At 43.2% G+C, this 15,666-nt stretch overlaps 1 protein-coding gene across 1 annotated transcript in view; it reads left to right on the forward strand.

The window, feature by feature from the left end:
• The first annotated feature begins 809 nt into the window (after nt 1–809).
• Nucleotides 810–15,666, forward strand: part of LOC117498917 (dystrophin-like) — a 161,473-nt gene continuing 146,616 nt past the window's right edge. Inside the window, 1 exon segment of the mRNA XM_034151091.1 lies at nt 810–1,015. Within this exon segment, the coding sequence (XP_034006982.1) occupies nt 934–1,015 (82 nt within the window). The 5' untranslated portion in view covers nt 810–933.

The following is a 15,666-nucleotide window of genomic DNA, read 5'->3' on the forward strand; positions in this document are numbered from 1 at the left end:
TGTACAAATCTTTGTTACTGAATAATCTATGACCGAAATCCATGAACATTAAAATCACTACCAGGGATGGAAAGTAACTAAGTACAGTTACTTATTTCCAGTTTTGCTACTTTATACCCTTTACAAACTCCTATTTTTGACTTTTTACTCAACTACATGTATCTGACAGTCTTAGTTACTTTATAAATGTTGTTTATTAGCTAATACAAAATATAAATTAACTAGTGAATACACATATTGACATATATAGGCTAAATATAGGTTAATATATGCAACAGCATAATAATCATAGTTATCTTATTATTGTAAGATTGGCCATTACTTTTAACCCATAAGGACTCACCGTGACACAGGTGTTACATGATACTTTTGGTAGTTAAAATATATTTTTGTATTTTTATTTAATTAAAATGTTGAATCCAGGACTCCAACAATTGAGTATTTATAACATACATTTAAAGCTGGATTCCGTGGTGTTTTGATATACATGTGTTCACGCTGGTTGCCACGCCTGACCACCTGAGGTCAGAGGTCACCCCAGGTCGGTTCGCTCTGATCTTTAGCATGTAGCTCATCTTCCGGAAACAAGCGTCAGCGGCAATGTGTCCGCCGGGTGTCGGGTTTTACGCCTGGCGTCCTCTGAACCAGCCTGGGCCCCGAGGAGACCACCTCCTAGCATCCTACTATTTAGAGGTGAGAATGCTGCGACCCCCAGCCCCCCCCCCCCCGAACACCTGCTCTGCCCCGTCCACCCGCCTGTCAGAGAGACCCAGCCTTCGTCCTCCACCGGAGCTCCTGTCTTCACATCGGGCAACTTTTGGCTGTTTGTTCTGGATTTGTACTTTGGATATTTTCCCCATCTCCTGGTGGATTTACCTGTGGGTTAATAACCCCCCCACCTTGTAACTTTTAACACCCGGTGCCCTGTGATCCATGGCGGAGGGTGTGCGTCCCGAGGACTACTGCAACGAGCCGGTGGAGGACGAGTTTGGAGAGATCATCAAGTGTCGATCAGGTAGAACAGCGTCTGTGTGTGTGTGTGTGTGTGTGTGTGTGTGTGTGTGTGTGTGTGTGTGTGTGTGTGTGTGTGTGTGTGTGTGTGTGTGTGTGTGTGTGTGTGTGTGTGTGTGTGTGTGTGTGTGTGTGTGAAAGAAACCATATGCTTGACTATGTAATATCAAATAGCCTGCTGAGGATGCTCTGACAACTCCTTAAACACACACTTTGACACACTGTCACCATCACACTGACAGCTGTCACAGGAAGTGGAGTTCTGAAATATGGATGAGGATGATGATGAGACAAAAAAAAGTTATTTGGGTCCAGTCAGATGATCTTTCATGCCTTTTAGGTTGAAAAAAGTCCTTCTACTTTTTGAGATTGCTGTGGCAAATGTTGAACTACATTTCCCAGGTGCACTATGTCTTTCCTTCTAAAGAGGATGTTGACACAGGGTTTTGTCAAATCTAAAAACAGCTGATGCCTGTGACCTTGCTAGCATTTCACTGGTAGTCCCTGTACGTGTGCGCGTGTGTGTGTGCACTCAGTGCTCTGTGTATGAGGTTTTAAAGGATGGAACGTTAGAAGTAAGGCACTGCCCCCCATAGAGGACATGGGTTAACATAATGTACTTTGAAAGACTTAATATGAATATACACTCCTGATGAAGAACAGGAACCATACATCTCGTTTAATATGATCACTTACTGCAGAGAGACATTGGGTGTAGACCTCTAATTTTGAAGTTCTGAATATTTTGTAAGTGACACCCCCATGTGTGTTACATCACTAGAATGGTATGCTTTATACAGTACATTAGGATTTAAATAGACTGCACGCCTGGTGTTTGAGATGCAGGCCTCAGTGTCAGACCCTAATATGAATTGTCCTGTCTCAGGAGAGTAAACAGTTGGGCTTTGGGCCCTTTTTAAGTTGGATATAATGTTGTGGGGTCGGGCAGTGATTGTTATATTGTAGAATGGATAACTTTACCAATTTGGGACAAACTGTTTCTGTCTTTATTGAGTTGAAAGCATGTGTTTAGACTATAAATGTGTGTTTGGTTGAGCAGCTAATATGCATCTGAATTCAGGCCTTGTTTGGACACATTTTGGTGTGCAAAGATTACAATACTTTTTCCTGAAAAGGAGTGAAGTTTCAAGAAAAGGAAGCGTCCTTTTGACTTCAGAATGTCCCTTTAGTTTAGCGAAGTCCTCTGTGTCCTTGCTTCTTTGTAAAAAATCAGGACCTAGTTCCCTGGCTCCTGTCAGTTCCACCTCGCCCAGGCTGAATGTGCTCTGGGTGAAAGTGTTGTTTGTGTGGCCGTGACACTGAGTGTCTCGCAGCGTGCTGAGATGAGTTAGAGGCCGCAGAGGTTTGATTTCCCAATATAGCGCTTGTAAATACTGTATGTCCTGGAATGGTCCACCGGGTGGTGAGACACAGAGACTAACAGACTGACAGACTGACAGACTGACAGAGACAGACAGATGGACAGTGGGGTCAAGGATCTTTTTATACAAATAGAGTAGTGCAAGGATGAATGGATTAGAAAATAAACTGTGGCAGACAAACATTTCTGCTGCTTAAAAGTTTTGTTTTGAAGGATAATCCTAACATATTTACACTACTTTAATAACTTATGACGCCAGAAAGCTAATGCTATGCTATAAACGAACCACATAACAGTTGCATTACGTCAGTGGTGTTAACTGAGTTACATTTTTGCTCAAATGCTAACTCATTCCCGGTGTTAGGACTCATTCCTGCACCACTCAGTGTGACTGGGACAGGAACTGCTTCCTCACTCAGTCCCTCTCTTCTTGAGTCTCAAAAAAAGGGTTAATGAATAAATAAAGCCCCCCCTTCTCTCTCGCACTATTTCTTGTCTCTGTGTGTGTCTCCCCCCCCCCCCCCCCCCCCAATGTACAGCTGCCGCCTGCCGGGTCACCTCATGCTGTAAATAGCGGTCAGCTGGCCTGATGGAGGTTGTTGTGCGGTGTCAGATAGCCTGGCCTGGGGGGTTACTGTGCCCCCCCCCCCACCTCTCACTTTCTATTTTTCTTACTGTCCCCTTCCAAACTGCTCTTCCATTGCTTCTCCCTCACCCTCTCCCTCTTCTTGTTACCCCTTTGCCCCCCATTGTATCTCCTCTCTCTGATTTACTTCTCAGTATATCTCACATTTTGTCTTTTTTATGCCCCCCCCCCCCACCACTCCTCATGTCCCCCCCTGTGTCATATTTGACCACCCACTGTGCTCTTCGTATGGTCTGTCTGTCAGCAGCTAAATCTGTCTGTCTCTGGTGTGCATAGGCAACACCTCAAACATGCCGTAGTCGAGTGTGTGGTGTAATGTGTGCATAAAAACATGTCACTTCATTTAACTGGTGCATATGTTATTATTGGTACAAAATAATGACATTATACTATAAGATAGTATCAGAATAGTAAGTCAGATTTTACACGTCTAAATAAGCATTTGATTATTTCTTGATAAATCCTGATTTAAAAGACAATATGTTACTTTACCTATTCCTTGTGTTTTGTCTCCATAAAGATTCCCACGCACTGTCAGCATTATATTCATTAGAAAGTGCCGAGTGTGCAGGAGGTCACTACCTTCAGTTGACTTCTCCTCTACGTCTACCAGCTGTGATCCAGACCAGATTCACTCCTAACATTTAACATTTCTTTATTGTGATTTTTATTTTGACAACAGATAGACGGTGTTTCCTTGGCTCTGCATTTTTCATTATGATTTGCAATTTATACCAAAAAGCATTCCATCTTCAGCCAATGACACTTGATTTATCCGTCCTCCGGGCTGTGTGTGTGTGTGTGTGTCGGAGTGTGTGTGAGGCTGTGGGGGGCTAGATTGGTTTTAAAATTGTAGGATTTATCAACACTGACAACCCTTTATCGTGTTTGTGTGTCATGTCTTCCTTGTTATCACGCCCCACAGGTCCATTACCACTTCACGATTACCCATCATACCTTGCTACATCTGGCTGTAGGGTTGTTAGTGATTCTATGGTCAGGATAGAAAGCTGACATATAAACGTATTTCTTTTTCTCTTCAATTAGCACTTTTCTCTTTACTAAACCTCCCGCTCTTCGCCTTCTCTGTTTCTTTCCCCTCCTCCTCTCCATGTCTCCTCATTTAATTTCACTTCACTCCTTTGCTCTTCACCTCTTCACCTCCTTTGATTTCTCTCCTGTCGTCACTCAGGAAGGGAGGGACTCAGAGAAAAAGTTGCAATTTCATATCTGTCTGCTTCTTCAGCACCAAGGACAGCGCCATAGATTTATCACTACACATATACATTTAGTGGCTTTCTTTTTCTCAGCAACTTTTAAACATATTTTTTCCAATTAGGACAGAGAGTACTGTATGCTGCAAAAAAATGACGTGAATGAATGAAATGGAGCCGTCACAGAGATATTGATTTTTATAGAGAGATTTGCTCAAACATCCGTCAGAGTAATGATCAGTGAATCAGACAGACTAACACCTAACACCTTCAATCTCTCTGTTACTAGGGGATGGGGAGGGGGGGGTGGCAGTTTAACAATGGGGAAAGTATTTTGGTCAATCTACTAACAAGGGTATGGCATCCCCCTTCATACAGTATTACAGTGCTGCTGGGATTAAAGTTGTCCCTCAATGCTGCTTTAGGAGCGGCCTTTCCAATCTGTCAGCAGCATGGGTGGGGTGGGGTGGGGGGGTCGTCTGGGGGACAATGTAGTGAAAACAAGATGGATGCATTCTTTATAACAATTGAATCATTATGTTATCCTCCTGTTTCCATATGTTTACAAGACATGAAGATCTCAACCAGCAGAGACAAACACCTCTCTAAGCAACCTGTGTCTGCGCTGACAGGAGAACAGCTGTACCGTGTTCCTGTCATGTTCAATCCAGCCCAGTGACATGATGGGAATGAGCCATGCTAATTTGTCAAGGCTGAATGAGAAATGGCTTCTGGGAAATTGAATTTTGAAGTGCTTGGTTTAATAGGATTCTAACCAAAGTTGTGCCAAACGCTTAGAGAACACAGGATCAGTTATAGCTCAGAAGTCAAATATCTAAAGCGAGTATGAACATTTTAAAACAATGTGTCAACTGGAGAAAAGGGAAGCATCATGAAACAAGATGGAGTTGGCATTTATTCAAGGAGAAATGTAAGAATAGTTATCAAAAGTGTGTTCAATGGCTGTAACAGAAGCTACACTCGTTAGCATTTTGAGCTAATCATCTTACCACCTAAATAAATGCTAATTCAGTCTTGTTTCCGAGGTCAAAGAGCACATCAGTAATAAGGAAGGAAGCCACAATTTAAAATTAAACAACTTGAAAGTCCCATCTCTGAGTGAGTTGGTCTGCATGATGTAATGTCTGGACAGAAGATGGCAGCAGAGGCAGCCGCTGGCCCTGAGTCAGTCCTCAGAGAGACTGTGTGAGATGCTGGCAATGAAGATGAATGTGTGGGAACAGATCCGCCTGTTCTTGGGAGATTTGAGTCTGGCTCTGTATGAGAGAGGGACAGACAGGAGGAAACAAAACAAGGTGGTGGAGAAGAAAGGCAGCTGTTGTCTTCTTAAGGGAAGAAAAGCACGGGTGGTGAAACAATTGACTGAATAACAATGGAAACACTCACTCTGTCTTTCAATCAGGATGGAGTGGAGGGTTCAGAGTATGATCTGACCCACATGGAGTTTCTGGGTCACTACAGGCCAGAGGAGGAGGTGTGTGTGGAGGTTATAATGAGTCTGGCAGGCAAAGATCCCACTGGAACTCCCAGCATACAGAAACTTTCTGGGTTAGGAGGACTCACGCCAGGAAAAGTGGGTTTTTCAGAATCAGGACGCACCCCGCTCTCAGGGAAGTGGGCCAACAGCTCGCAGCAGGTCGGCTCTGATGGAGGCGGAGTCACGCTGGGCTGAAGGCAACCGCAAGAAGTCATTCTCCCTGCACATTATCATGCCTCAGCGATGTGTCAAGCCTCTCTTATCATCACCGCTCGCAGACGGTTGATGTGAGGTCTGACACTGTGATTTGTTCGCTGTCTAGAAAGGGATCAGGTGTATGCTGAACCTGAATGCACATCAGGCTCAGGATCCTCCCTGGGTTTGCATTAGTTTGGATTTTTCAAATGTGGATCAACAGTTTTTGTTAACTTTTAAACGGATAATGAATGAACAGAGTCTCATTTTGGATACTTCCCTTAGTACACTTATGCAATTCAATCTAGCCTTTGCTCTCTTCACTATTGTCTCTCCTTGTTTGTCCCCCCAGTCTCTCAACTCTATATTCTCTGCTCTTCCATAGCTGTCTGTCAACATGGCTTATTTCATTTCTAGTTTATTGTTTCATTCTCTCTTATTTGCTCTCACTGACACACGCAGCGAACACTCTCTGCTTCTTCACTCTCTTATATTCCTCACACCGCTGTCAGCAATGTTCTTTTTTTTAATCTTTGCTCCCCTAAAATGATGTCGCAAGGTCACAGTAAGGAAAGCTGGACTTGAAGGGATGATTTTAGGAAAAGTGAAGGGAAAGATTCTGAGAAATGGAGACAGATGGCCAGAGGGCAAATGGGTTAAAAGGTTGAATGGATGAGATGAAGGAAGAAAAGATGGCAGAATGAACAAAAATAATACAGAGAAACCAACGAAAAATGGAAAATAAGTAGGGAAAAGACACTGTTCTGAAGGTACAACTCTGCTTCGGAGGTGGCAGGAAGGAGGCGTCTGAGAATCCTGAAAGTTTGTTTCATAAATATGTGAGTCAGTGTTGGATGTTTTGTGGGTTTCTGAACACGTTATGTTGGAGTCTGACTCAGCAGACTGCTGTGAGAAGCCTCCCACTGGCCAAATACTTTCATTTTCTCCCCTCTGCCTCCCCTATGTTACTAACATGAGAGAGCTAACATGCCCACTGCTCCTAACACTAGGATTGGGTCAAATGCAGAGACCTGGTTCGGCAGTGGCTCAGTCAGTAGGGGCTTGGACTGTGAGCCGTATGGTCGCCGGTTCAAGTCCCCGACCAGACCTAAATATGGAGTGTGGACTTCTACTTGGAGAGGTCCCAGTTCGCCTCCTGCCCTGACGTGGTGCCCTTGAGCAAGGCACCGGACACCCCCCTTCCCCCCCCCACTCCCATTGCTCCCCGGGCGCTGTACAATAGCTGCCCACTGCTCCATTAAAGAGGGGTTCATCCCTCCCATTCTACTCTACATACTGATGATGGAAGAAGTTCACAGTACACTCAAAGCTGGGCAGTAAAGAAGAGTCGCTCTCCTGCAGCTGCACCATCTAAATGTGTCTTGAAGAAAAGATACCGGGTATAATTCCAACTATCAAGGGATCCCTTAAAAAATAATCGAGACAAAAACAAGTTCAAGGCCTGACGTGCAGATGAAAGAGCGAGGGACGGGGGACACAGGGAGAGGCGGTGGGAGGGCTGTGAGGAGGGGGATACGGCTCTGATTGCAGTTAATTGCTGTTCACATCCAGGGCGGGTCTAATCACTCCGAGGCTGTGTGTGTGTGTGTGTGTGTGTGTGTGTGTGTGTGTGTGTGTGTGTGTGTGTGTGTGTGTGTGTGTGTGTGTGTGTGTGTGTGTGTGTGTGTGTGTGTGTGTGTGTGTGTGTGTGTGTGTGTGTGTGTGTGTGTGTGTGTGTGTACAGCCTTGAGCTCATTGGAGCAGCGGTTTGGTCGTGCTTTAGCCTTGGTGTATAATTAGCCCCCTGCATCCTCCACGCCCCCCAACCAGACACAGACCCTCTCAACTTACATAAGACTGAGAGGAGAAACATGGAGCCAGTTGAACAGCTTATAAATAACTTTTTTTTACTAATCATTTCTAATCCGATTTGTATTATTCTTAGGTAATACTTCTGGCCAGAAATCTAGTATGGGTGGGACTCTAGATCTAGGAAGTGTGCCAGAAGGTGATGACACTTTAACTCTTATAATGGATTTGTAATGGACCGTGAAGGCACCTTTGCTCCTAAACCATAAAAATGAAATATTGCAGGAAGGGTATTTACTTATTGAAACAGAAACACGGTGAGGGCTAATGCCATTAGGCACATTTCCAAAAACAAGACGCCAGTACTTTATGGTCCTGACTTTTGCTTTGAGTTGGAGTACAGTTTAGGAAATGCAGAGCGAGAGTGATCAGCAGCGACCCCCTCCCATTGAGACATTCCCCATCTGTTGTCTCCTGTCAATTGATTTCATTCACTTTTACGAGACTAAAGGGTGTAGTCAGCGACTCGTTGATGTTTGAACTCACAGGCTGACTCCCGGAGCATCACACACCGGGTCCAGAACCCCTCTGTGGCTTTATACCTAGGCATAGGATACCCTTTATGGGACCCAATGGGCTTTTAACTCAGGCACTCAGAGCAACTGGCATAGTATAAAAAGCAAAGTGAGGACGTTCAACCAGGGGAATGGGGATCCTGTCCCGTGTGAAACTAAGAGACATCACTCAACTTTCAGCACCATTTTGAAAATCATCAAACGCAACAGTTTGTTGAACATTTCTATCATTGATCATTTCCACATCTCTGCAGGGAACTTAATTAGAACCAAGTGTTGTTGTCTTGCTCAGTTTACTCCATTAGATTTAATTTGACCCGGGCAGAAGAGCAGATCAATCTGAATTGTGTCCTAATGAGCCAGTCTCACTTGGCTGGTCACTTTTTAGCCTCAGGGCCTGGTACGCTGTTCGTTGACTTGTTAACACGGCTTTAATCTACAATTACATTCATCACGGGGCTTTGGACTGGATGCCACAGCTGCTCAAGACATCTGAATTGTTCTGTATGTCTGTTTGTTTGAACACAAAGGAAATATGTTTCTCTCTACCGACAGAGTTATGGAAACCAGGTGTTTTAGGTTTTTTTGATTGCCTTCAGCAATTTGTAACATGTGGTCAACAGCCTGCAATACAGGGATTTCATCAAAAGGATTAAGTTAGGATGAGTATTGCTAGATTTGCCAGAAGCTCAAACATTTGGTGTGATACATTTGCTGGCAAAAGTCAACCACGACAAGTTACAGTGTCAACAAATGTAACACACGGTGGAAACAACATTTGTGAGCATACTGTAGTCCCTTTATTCCAATATGTTCACTAGCTAGTCCTAGTGTTGTCTGTTTGCAGCTTTGTTTGCCAAGGACATTCAGAGTCAGGTTCTATTCTGCATATATCCTAAATAAGATGATGCTGATTTGAGAAAAGCAGCGACTTGGTATATTAATTAAACTAATTAAATCACAGAAGAAGATTGCCGGTTGACTGTTTCTTCCAATAAAAAAACAATCCCAATTATCACATTGATACTCAGGAGTCAGGTTTCAAGTGATCCCTGAGAAATGAAATACTGAGGAAATAAGTTCTGCTTGACTCGAGGCTTTCAGGCAGGTTAATTGCTCGCTCACCAGAGGAGGCTGTGCCGGCGTTTCTGGAGCGCAAATGCTTTTAATAAGTAAACAAAACACCCGTACGATGATTTCACTCACTTGTAAACAAACTTGAGTTAGCTCACAGGTTGTGTGGCTCGGGGCGGTCGTATGACTCAAACAGGATTTGAGTGTATATGTGTGATCAGCTGGGTGACATTTGACAGAGATCTGAAGTCCCCTGGCTTGTTAGTTTAATGAAACATCAGCAGAGTAGATCATCGAAGCCTCTCGCCACAGCCTGCACACACACATGGACTCACAACACACACTTTCAAGGCACGCAGGAGCAAAACCTGTTTATCATGCTGCCAGGAGTAAAGAGGCGGTAATTACAACATACCAGTGTGCACTTGTGAGTCTGTGTGTATCTGCATTGTGTGTCTCTGTCATTCTGCTCGTTTAGCTAATGACTCCGCCCTCTGCGGGATTACTCTCTGCGGGAAACATGCATACATTTATCGCTACTGGCAGCGCAACAATACAGATGCCATAGCAACTGTAGCCCGGGATACAATACTGTAGGCGCTGAGGTCCTTGGCAACCCAGGCACTTCCTCAAAAGCTCTCTGTGAGCCCGAAGGCAGCTGGAGCTGACACATGGCTACAGTGGCACACACACACACACGCACACACACGCACACACACACACTGCAACCCCTGTGTGTGTTCAGAGAGATAGAGAGAAGAGCATCAGATTCCATATCTGCCCCCACTGCTGAGCCGTTGTATCTAACAAATCACGTTTAGGGCTTCGATGAGAGGGATTGCAGCTGAACGCTCGCCTGCAGCATCTTTTTCTATCCCTGCAGTTTTTGTTTAAAGAGAAAAAGAGCTCGTGTGACGCAGCATCAGTGTCTGTGGAAACAATAATGCTGATGAATAGAGGGTCACAATGTGTCAGTGAGGGACATGAAGAATAGGTGAAAGGATGGAGATATAAAAAAAAAAAGCTGTTTCGTGTGATTGACACATTGAATTATTAGTTGTGACACATTTAGCATTCATTACATCCATTACAAAATGACATGTGCACAATGGGTTGTGGGATATGCTTTTGGAATGGCTCGTTTCCCCACTGTATTGTATTTGGTCTATCTATGTGGATTTTGTGAAAGAAACCTATATAAGACACAAACTCCTCATAGGGCCTCATTAATGACATTTTTTTATTTAAATGTATTGTTTTTTCGTTAAAACACTTGCTAGCTACATCCAATAAAAGTTGCTGTTGATATGCAACAGTAAAGAAGCAGGGCAAAGTGAACGGTGATCACCTGCGACATTTGAATTGTTTATTCACTAAGTGGAGTTGTGGGTGTTTGAGTGTCCATGTCAGCTGATAAAAGAGCCCGCCTGATGGCAGCCTTTCATATTTCCTAACGCTCACACGGGTGCCGACGCATACACACTCACAGGTGATTGTATTAACACACACACACTCGGTCACATTCCTATACGTACACTCCAGAGAGCAGTCTCCTTAATGGCCCTGCTCTCAAGTCCCCAACTGCGATAAGTGAATTTTAATTAAGAGAATATTGAGAATTGTAATAAATTATTTTAATGACCCGCAAATGGTTTGGCTTCTTTTCAGAGAGAGAGAGAGGGGGGGGGGAGAGAGAGGACACACACTATTGGTTTCACCGGGGGAGGGAAGGGAAGTGTGTATAGCTGCTGTCTGAGCCAAATTACACACATCAGTCTGTTTCTTTTGACTGTAAATCTGTATTATATGGTAATTCACAGAACATTCCAAATAACTTAACATTTATTAATTTAAGGATGTAATTGTTGTTCAATAATGTGTGTGTGTGTGTGTGTTTGTTCTTGTGCCAGCTAAACTAGGCAGCAGATTGCGGTGATTTTCAGCCAGCTGGTCCGGCTGTTTTTCCTATCTGTCACCCTTGTCACACACACACACACACACACACACACACACATACACTCACTCACTCACTCACTCACTCACTCACTCACTCACTCACTCACTCACTCACTCACTCTCACACAGAGAGGTCATTGTCTATCCAATCAAAACCTCTTCAAGAGGTTCCCCAGCCAATGAGCAAGAGGGATCCCTTCTACTTCCTGCGCTGGCTGACTAATGGCTACGCTAAATGGTGCTCGTGATCTCCGTAAAAAACAGGCATATGTTTGCTAGCTGAGGACGCACCATACGAGTGTGTGTGTGTGTGTGTGTGTGTGTTTGTGTCACGTCAGCTGCTGGGGATATTGCACTGAGTTGTACGATTTTGTTTTGCTCTTACAATATTAGCAGGCAGGAAGTTGGCAAGCAGGCCCAAAATTGAATTATGCTATTCCCAGGTGCCTTTGAGGGATAATGAGAGTACAGTAAGGGAAATACACATCAGGCAAGCAGCAATTACACTACTATAATACTACATGAATACAGAGGATCCTGAGCAGAAATTCTGTACAATACACTCAAGTAAAGTACCTCAAAAAAGTATGAATACAGTACTTGAGTTATCACCGTTACATAATACATGACATGGTAATCAGACTTTGATATCTGAAGCTTCTCACCAGGCAGCATGTAAACACAGGAAGCTCAGGAACACAGGAATCTCATCTCTGCAGCGTACTTGGAGCAATTTGTGTCTCAGTGCTCCTCCACAGGCTGTTCAGCATCGGGGTGGGCCGAGCAGATGAGAAACCAGACGCTCTCCAATCCCCAGATCACAGCTGGAACACAGGCAGCAGAGATCAGTCCAGCTGCCCTCCGGTTATGGCTGATCCCCCACCCCCCCCCCACTTCGGGGCCTGACCTGTCTCCTGGAGGACGTTTAAACGTGTTTCCTGTCACTTCCCATCACGCAGCACAATGCTTCACCGTGGAGCTGCAGGAAACACTGAGAATGTGAAATGAAAGCCATGCACACTTGGTGTAATGAAGCTATCCGTGATATCATGGTCAGGAATATGTCATTTCCAAACTCTACATTGGAACCTGATGGAAACCTATCCTACAAGACTACCATTTATATTTCAAATTCACATATTGCACATATGTGGCTTATTATCACTTGTATTTCACTACTTTCTCCTCATACTCTCTATCTTAAAATAGTTGCACCTTGGTAAATGTAGTTTTTAGGCCATAGACGGAGATACTCAGATGGTTGGCAACTTATTATAATGCAAAATAATAGGGAAGATACATCTTAACAGCTTGTTTTACTGACCATGACACCATCAAAAACTCACATGGTTCACTTATTTTATTTGTATTTTAAGTTTATGGATTGGTAGGCTTGACAGATGCCCACAAGTAAGGAAAAAGTGAGATTCTAATACTGTAATATGTGTATAAGAGTCAGGTTTTAAGTAAACGATCAAATCTCAGTCTGTCACTCCATATCAAATGTCATCAATATTAATGCAAAACTACCTTGACATTGGTTGGGATCACTTATAGTATATCTCCTGTTGTTAATTATGTTGAAAGTCCAACTTGCTGTCTTCCTCCAAACACGCTCAGCATTCTTATTCCTTTTATAATTAGCCTCCTGACACTGACTGCTCTCATATCTGCTGCCGACCTGCCAGCTTTATTTTTAGAGTAGCACTTCAGCGGAGAAGAACTCTAAACGCTGTCGATGCGCGGCGCAGAATATTCAGCAACAAGTCAATCAAGCAGGAAATAGGCTTTGCAAACACAGGTGGTAGAAGTCACTGTCAGGGAATATACGCGTCTTCATCGTTGATTTAGAATAAACCTGGGAGGACAGGTGTTGGCTCTCTGCACTCTTTAATTCTACTTCCTGTTGGTCCTCCAGATTTATTTGGCTGTTTTCGTTTGGTTTGCTGCATGGAAGCTTATTCATTCTGACCCTTCCTTTACCTTGGCTTGGGTCCAGCTCTGATTTAAAGTGATATTTCTTTGGAGAAACCCAGTGATTATCCCAAGAATGTTTTTTATTTAAAAAAAACAAAACAGGATTTGTGATTAATTGTATTCAATGGATGTTATGTGGAGGACACGTTCTGTGTGATGGAATAGTACAAATGTGACCTCAGTCCTCATAGAGGGATTGTGCTCGAGAAATACTTTGCTGCTTTGAACATATTTTAAGAATTTAAGGCCACAGAAAAACTCTGTTATGTAAAATCTGGATGAATTAAGTGCAGTTATGGGGGAGGTTAGTTCCCATCAAGGACGCGTCTTCACATTAAAACACCTGTGCAGTACTTCCCCGTCTTCCCGCTCTAATAATTGCCCCCCTGGAGAGCTGTACTCACTGTCCTCTCAATTTCCTAATCTGCCACTGAAATCTTACTTTCCCTTTTGACAAACTAACGCCACCAGTTTGAGACTGTTGTGTCCCTGTGGGGTTTATTAAAGTTCAAACTCTACTTTCTTTCCCTCTTTGTGTCTTTTTCTATTTCATTAGGAAGTAGTTAAAGCCTGAAATGCTGAACGCATCCTGTTACTAAAGAGTCAGCAGAGTCTCGGGTTGCTCAAACGGTCTACATCTCTTACAGGTCTCTCTAATTGCAACTATAAATCTGAAAAAGTGTCAGTTGGAACAGGAAAGAAATACATACTCAACTTCTGTCAACTAAAGTTCTTAATTTCCAACACTTGCACTAAACAATATTTCTATGTCTTTTTTTGACATAATTTAATGTTCTCATTCCGCTGACCCCCCAAAAAACTAAACCCTTTTAATAGCAAGATAAACTTGAAGTATCAAAAGTAAAAATACACCTCCACAGAGGTAGGATATATTATTTACTAACAAAAGTGTATATTGCTCTTTTTAGCAGTCGTTTGGACGGTACACAGCCAACAGTGTGTGTGTGTGTGTGTGTGTGTGTGTGTGTGTGTGTGTGTGTGTGTGTGTGTGTGTGTGTGTGTGTGTGTGTGTGTGTGTGTGTGTGTGTGTGTGTGTGTGTGTGTGTGTGTGTGTGTGTGTGTGTGTGTGTGTGTGTGTGTGTGTGTGTGTGTGTGTGTGTGTGTGTGTGTGTGTGTGTGTGTGTGTGTGTGTGTGTGTGTGTGTGTGTGTGTGTGTGTGTGTGTGTGTGTGTGTGTGTGTGTGTGTGTGTGTGTGTGTGTGTGTGTGTGTGTGTGATGCCATGAAGGCGTAGATGCATGTCTGTACGTGGTCCTAGCTTGATGCATTCATGTGTAAACTGCATTTTAATGTTGTAGAAGTAGCAAAACAAGAGATAAATGTGCAAAAAAGGCAATGTTTACTCAGATATGTAGTTAAGTAGAACAAATGGAAAGCTTAAGAAATTGTTTAAATACAATACGTGGACATTTTTTGTATTTTCACTTCACCGTCGTTCCTGGTCTAATGTCAGTTCCTGTGAGCTAGAAACATCTGGTCAGTAACAGTAGAGAGAAGCACTCTGTCTTCGATACCCTTGAAAAGGCCCCTAGAACCTAACAGTGGTTATACTGGGCGTCTCCCAGGTGTGAATGAGTGTAACCTTCTCTCTCCTTGCCACTGCTGTAAACAACTAGTGTGCTTATCACAGGTCCTTCTAACTTTGCTCCAGTGTTTCTCATGATGTCTCCGGGGACGCTGGCTGTCACGCACGCTGCGCAGTCGCTGCATTATCCTGTCACTAGCATTTAATGTTGAGTAGATAAGGCTGCACTTGACAGAACTAGTTTTATATGAAGGATCGCTTTATTTTCCAACCATGGCTTTCATTACGGTGTGTGAATAATCGCCGCTCCTCCTGCTCTAAAACAGGGAGGATACACATTAATACTGCTTTCACATTAAGAGGAATTATCAATAGGTGCAATGCAAATGTATGCATTTATCCAGTGGTAAATGTGTTCATGTGCAACAGGCAGAGAGCATTCAAGATTTAATCTAATTAAGAAAAATTACTTAAACTTAATTTATTTGTTCTGTAATGTTTTGCCTGCATTATCAGATTTATACAAATTGCTAGACCGCAATATGAATAAAAAAGGAAACCATGACGTTAAATTCAGGAATGACATTTATCAAAGCGTCGTTTTCAAAGAAGTCACCCTCCTTGTTTGACTGTAATATGATCCTAAATGAAAAGCAACGAAATCTAATAAAGAATAAAAGCAGTTTTCTTTTCCCTTTAATTGGTTCCTAATGGTCCCTTTTTTATTTCCTCTTGTCAATACTGCCAGCTGAGAAAGAAAGTAAATGAGACTGCCCTACTGTTTTA

Source organism: Trematomus bernacchii, unplaced genomic scaffold (assembly GCF_902827165.1).
Source record: "Trematomus bernacchii unplaced genomic scaffold, fTreBer1.1, whole genome shotgun sequence".
NCBI classification, from domain to species: Eukaryota; Metazoa; Chordata; class Actinopteri; order Perciformes; family Nototheniidae; genus Trematomus; species Trematomus bernacchii.